This window comes from Bactrocera tryoni, unplaced genomic scaffold (genome assembly GCF_016617805.1).
Source record: "Bactrocera tryoni isolate S06 unplaced genomic scaffold, CSIRO_BtryS06_freeze2 scaffold_25, whole genome shotgun sequence".
NCBI classification, from domain to species: Eukaryota; Metazoa; Arthropoda; class Insecta; order Diptera; family Tephritidae; genus Bactrocera; species Bactrocera tryoni.
Genome location: NW_024395977.1, coordinates 8,139,175 through 8,144,707, shown reverse-complemented (window position 1 = coordinate 8,144,707; position 5,533 = coordinate 8,139,175). Strand labels below are relative to the sequence as shown.

Below are 5,533 nucleotides of genomic sequence, written 5' to 3'. Positions count from 1 at the left end.
AAAATGCCTTCACATTCACTTCAATATATGTACATATAGAATACGTATATGTATGATATATAATATATGTAGAAAACGATAAATAAGCGTGTAATGTGAAAAGGGAGAGCCAAAAACTGAAAGTGTGCGTTTGCAGTTTTATTATTATTAGGGTTATTCAGAATCTGGTGCAAATGGTCTTGCATATTTGCAATTGCAAATGAGCGAGCATATTTTTGCTTTCACACTAACGAAATGTACAGCGATGCACATGATACACTCTTGCAAAGAAGCAACACTAAAACGCCATTGTATAATTTGCAACACTGGTTTGCAAAATATCAGCTGTTGTCAAAAATAAAAGCAAACAAAGAAAAAAAATGGAGCAAACAGGTTTAAACAGAAAAAGAATTAAACGTGAAAAACCAAACAAAAAGTGGAGCGAAAAAGAAATCCAGAGTATACTGGACTTCTTGCAGGAAGCTCCATAAGTAGAGGTAAGTGATTTAAGTGATTAATTTCAACAATTTATGTAACAATAATTTTAATTTTAATAGGCACCAACAGCTCAAATTTTTTATAAAAAGCTCATTGAGAGCACAAAAATAGACACAACGTGGGATTTATTACGGTGGAAAGTGCGGCACCTGAAGGCTTCATACAATAAAGCAAGCGATTGGCGAATGTCAACAGGAGCAGGCCTTCTTGAGTCTGATGCTGGGGCGTCGAGTGTTGAAGGTAAGCGTAATGAATGCGACAAAATTTTGTCTAATGTTTATATTTCAGGCAAAGTGTTGCAGATGTGCCCGCACTTTAATCAGCTGAAATATATTTTTGGAAAAAAAGCAACAAGTGAATTACCATTTGAAGTGGTTGTTAGTGGCAGTACGTCCATAATGAATGAAAGCGCGGCCAGCCAAATACTGGAAATCACTTTTTCTGATGTCGGCGAAGAAATTGCGTCTCCAATTGACATTGCCAATATTGAAAATCTACCACCAGGCAATGTAAGTGAAGTGATTGTTCCTGAAAAAGCAAAAGATTTTGCGGAAAAAATTAAAAAACATGTCCCAAAATCATCTGCTGCAAATCTTGTTGCTTTTCAAGTCGAGCGTAGGCAAATGTTCAAAATGAAAATGGAATGGGAAAAAGAGAAACATGAAAAAGATCACGCTTTGAATGAAAGAAGGTTGCAAGCAGAAATTGAAAGAGGTAAAGATGAAGTAATATACAAGAACCGTGAATTGGACTTAAAAATCTTAGAATTAGAAAAGGATGAACGATTAAAAAAACTTCAAATTGAAAAGGAGGAACGCTTGCAAAAGTTCGAAATTGAAATGAAATATAAGTATTCCTCTCACCAGTAATTTTTCTGTACTTTATTTATCTCTTTTTATTTATCTTAATTTTTTTATGTCTGTACTTTATTTATCTTTGTATTTTAAAATATGTAGTACCAATTACTGTTGAGATGAATACTTATTTAATACGGTTTTTGATGTTTTACTATCTTCTTTCATTCAAAGCGTTATCTTTTTCATGTTTGTCTTAAACTAAATGTATAAATATATGTAATCATAATTATTATATAAGTATGTAATTAAAAACTGTAAAATGAATTAAAATACATTTAAGAAAACATTAATGCGTATATGGCTTGTCTTTTAGTTTCTCCAACATTGTTGGGTATATGCTCATCAGGCTCAATAGAATCTTCGGTAGTAGTTGATGGATCTGAACCACCGTCGAACGAAGTGGAACCAGTATTAATTAAAATGTTGTGGAGAATACAGCAGACAACAAACCAATCGCAGCAGAATTTATGGTTTTTTTTGTTAGATAAACGCATCCTTAGCTGCTTAAGGCTTCCAAATCTTTCTTTTAAAAGCCCAAAACAATGCTCAACTCTAACGCAGTATTTACTGTGCAGTAAATTAAAGGCAATTTGGGCGTTTCTATCCAACTGTATTGCGTTGCTTCTGTAGGGGGTTATTAACGTTCCAGATAAAGCGTATGCCGAGTCCCCAGCAATCCATTGCTGTGAAGAAAAATACTGCTCGTTTTGCTAAAAGAGTGAGCTATTTCGATATATACGGGCATCAAGCCAGCTCCCAGGGTGACCAACCACAACATGCCGAATTACTCGTTTGTAGTCCAAACTATTTGTGCTTTTATTGAATATATGTGATTTCTGGAGAAGTATGATGTATGGTCTTCAATTGGCGATTCTGCTAATTTAATCTCGGTTCCATCAATATATCCAATACAAAACGGTAACTCATCAAAGGTATCCGATACTATTTTCGATCGTTCAACCTCATTGGGCCAATATATATACTTAGATTGGTGACGCAAGAACACTCTAAAGATTCTTTTTGTTATTAGCGATATAGTTTCGCCATCTCCCACTCCAAAAATTGTCGCTATTTTTCTAAATGCTGCGCTTTCTCCCGACGAACCCAAACGAAACAGTGTGATTGCTAATTGCAATTCGACAGAAAATTGCTTACATGAGTGCGCTTTGTTGAATTCCTCATCGTTTTTTATTAAATCAACCAGCATATTATATTGGTCTCTATCTACTCTTAACATTTGGCGGAATCGGTCTTCGTCCAGTGTTGTCAAAATATTATTGCGCCAAATGTCTGACTTAGGTATTGTGCTATAATCTCCTCGCCGACATTCCATAATAACAGATATATTGTCAGCCAATTCATCTAACACTGCATCCACTGCGTCATCATCACTTTCGATTTCTAGAAGAAAATTGTTATTAACTGAAATTCTGCATAAAAATATTTCTTACCTTCAATGTCCATAATTTCTTCAGCAGCTTCATCAATTAAAGCGTCAGTTAATTTTTCTCTAAAACTTTTTTTCGGCATATTTTCCAATTTGTGCGACAAACAATTTGTGTTTACAAACAACGTTTTTCCTCACCGATCAGCTGTGAGTTAATAGTATTTGCAAGGGTTGCACAGAAATCACAAAAAAGACGTTCACTGTTGATGGTAAATATTTGCAATTGCATAATTTTGCAAACTCAGATGCACCAGACTCTGAATTGCCCTATTGTTTTTTGTTTGCACCACTTCCAATAATTCGCACTCGTTACCTGGTGCGTCGGCTGTTTGCCGGCGCTTACGTCCCTCTGGCACAGGATGCAGCGGCAGCTCATTCCCACCACGACTTAAACAGCAGCGGATTGACTGCAGCAGCAAATTGACGGTAGCAGCGATGTGATGGCAGCAGCGGCGGGATGGCAGCAGCAGATTGACGGCAGCAGCGACGTGATGGCAGCAACGGAGCTATAAGAGCAGCAACGGGATGGCAGCAACGGTGATGACGATGGCAGCGGCTTAATACCAGCAGCAACGGGCAACGGTGATGACAGCAACGATTTTAAGAACAACGGTTTGAGCTTACCGGTTTCTTCACTATGCGGCACTTTCGAAAGTTTATAAAACTGTTTTTTTTTGTTTAATTATGACGTAATTATTCTTATTAATTTTTGCTTGAGCTTTTATTTATTATTTTTATTTTTTTATTTATTTTCTTCTTTTTTTTCACGAACTTCTTTTAGCAACCCACACTATGTATTTATTTCTGTATGTATATATGTATGTGCACGCTCTCCACAATACTTCCCCTTTTTTTTTGCTCTTTTAGGCTGAGGTAAGTACTATATGGGTAAGTATGTATTTTAGCACTCCACTTACAAATGTATACATTTTTTGTTTTTACAGATTTCACTTTTTTTTTTTTTTAACACGCATTTGTCCCTGTTCGGGCGCCATGAAAATTTCTCAAGCATTTTTGAGAATTGAAGTTCTGTATTTTTTGGGGTGCGTGTATGTCTAATATTTTTTAAATATTCACTGAACACAACCTGACCAATTGCCTGTACCGGACACTTGAATTTACTGCAAATTGCGACGGCGAAAAAGCGAAAATTAAGAAACGCGTGCGAATTCTTTGGCAGTCTGATTACAATTATTTCTTTATTCTAGTTCATCTAGTTACTTAGCCTAAGTCTTAAAACTAACGGGATAGAACAGTTTGAATGGAAGTATACAGGTATGTCTAAAAAGAGGTAAGTAACTCATTTTGTTAACTTATAAATAGTAATAGATTAAGGTATGTGAGTATATTTAACATTATTAGGGTAAGTACAATTAAAGAAAAACTTTATAATTCAAACATAAAATGCATTTCAGAAAAGTAATTAATTTTCATTTCATTTTAGGTTGAACATATACATATACAGAAGTCACTTGACGCAACAGTGACCATTCCAAATCAAAAAGTTTACAATGAATCCACCATCCTCTACACCGCGAGATGAAGCAACTACATCAACAACTATCGAAAACCCAATGAGTCATATACCCATGCATAATGTTACTGTTTTTGGTGTATCTACTGATTAGACTGATCTTAATTTACCAACCCATCTGGAAATATTGAGACATTATTTTTACTTAAGCGAACGTGCTAAAACAGAACAAAAAAAGTTTTCCTATAAATGATTCACTATTCAAGTACAAGATAAGTTGATTGGAATTTGGGAAAAACTTGGTATGGAAATAATGCTGAAAAAAGGTGTATGTAATAAATTGAATAAATTGCTTGACAAGTATCAAGAGCAAATCAAGAGAAGAAACAACACCCAACAATTTACAGAGTATGTAAAATCTCTGGAAACATTTTTTTACATTGGAACATGTAAATGCGGTTTGAAGGCAGCTCCATGTGCATGGGGCTGGGTTCCCGAACGCCTCAAAGAGTTCATGCACGATCAACATAATCAGAGAAGACTAACAATGAATGCATTTATGATGAAAACTGAAGAGCAAGGAGCAACGTCTATGTCATCAATGCCAAAATACCAAGATCGCGATGATTCAACATACGCACCGCTACCGGTACAAGAAGATATGGATAGAAGCAAAAGTTCGCAATACACGGAGAGATACGATTGTTTTAACTTTGCCTTGGTAGGTGACAGACTTGGTGTGCCTGACAGAGTCAGCATCAGCATCAGCATTGGGAACCGTTCTTTTGCAAGATTTTAAAATTAAAGATAAGCATGGGAAAACTCTCATCATGGATTAATCGAAAGTTCGCAGAGAAAAAGAGAAATGCAGAAAAGAAGTGCTTCGCAAACGGTTAGATGATACCAATTTGTTAGCGCTTTCATTCGATGGCAGAAAAGATGATACTTTAACGATAGATAAAATTGATGAGAAGTATCATACTAGGATGGTAAAAGAACCTCATCTTGTTATTTTGAGAGAACCCAATTCTGAATGGATTGGTAACGTAAGACTGGAACATGAAACCGCTGAATACAAAACAACCAAATTAAATGTTTTTTCAACGATAAAAATATATCACTGGATACATTAATTGGAATATGCACTGATGGTGAGCCAACAAACACTGGCCCACACGGTGGATTTATATGACGATTCGAATTGCTGTTAAAGAGATCATTGTATTGGTTTGTTTGCCTTCTACACTTCAACGAACTTCCGTTTCGGCATTTGTTTGA

The 5,533-nt window shown here is 35.7% G+C and overlaps 2 protein-coding genes across 2 annotated transcripts; one reads left to right on the top strand and one right to left on the bottom strand.

The window, feature by feature from the left end:
• The first annotated feature begins 542 nt into the window (after nucleotides 1-542).
• On the top strand, nucleotides 543-1,420 carry LOC120780603. Its single transcript, XM_040112860.1, has 2 exons — nucleotides 543-717; nucleotides 766-1,420. The coding sequence occupies exons 1-2, from the start codon at nucleotides 663-665 to the stop codon at nucleotides 1,344-1,346; spliced, it is 636 nt and encodes a 211-aa protein (XP_039968794.1). The 5' UTR covers nucleotides 543-662; the 3' UTR covers nucleotides 1,347-1,420.
• A 698-nt stretch (nucleotides 1,421-2,118) lies between these two features.
• LOC120780440 (protein ALP1-like) lies at nucleotides 2,119-2,906 on the bottom strand. The gene is made up of 2 exons (XM_040112715.1): nucleotides 2,786-2,906; nucleotides 2,119-2,735 (listed from the first exon to the last, which is right to left on the bottom strand). Exons 1-2 carry the CDS (start codon nucleotides 2,862-2,864, stop codon nucleotides 2,119-2,121), a joined length of 696 nt encoding a protein of 231 aa, XP_039968649.1. The 5' UTR covers nucleotides 2,865-2,906.
• Between the last annotated feature and the right edge of the window lie 2,627 nt (nucleotides 2,907-5,533).

Bases quoted from the DNA above. Each gene is read 5' to 3' on its own strand.
- LOC120780440 (XM_040112715.1), bottom strand. From the start codon at position 2,864: ATGCCGAAAAAAAGTTTTAGAGAAAAATTAACTGACGCTTTAATTGAT. The intron at 2,736-2,785 runs GTAAGAAATATT...ATTTTCTTCTAG, and splicing joins AGAAATTATGGACATTGAAG to AAATCGAAAGTGATGATGAC.
- LOC120780603 (XM_040112860.1), top strand. From the start codon at position 663: ATGTCAACAGGAGCAGGCCTTCTTGAGTCTGATGCTGGGGCGTCGAGT. The intron at 718-765 runs GTAAGCGTAATG...TTTATATTTCAG, and splicing joins TGGGGCGTCGAGTGTTGAAG to GCAAAGTGTTGCAGATGTGC.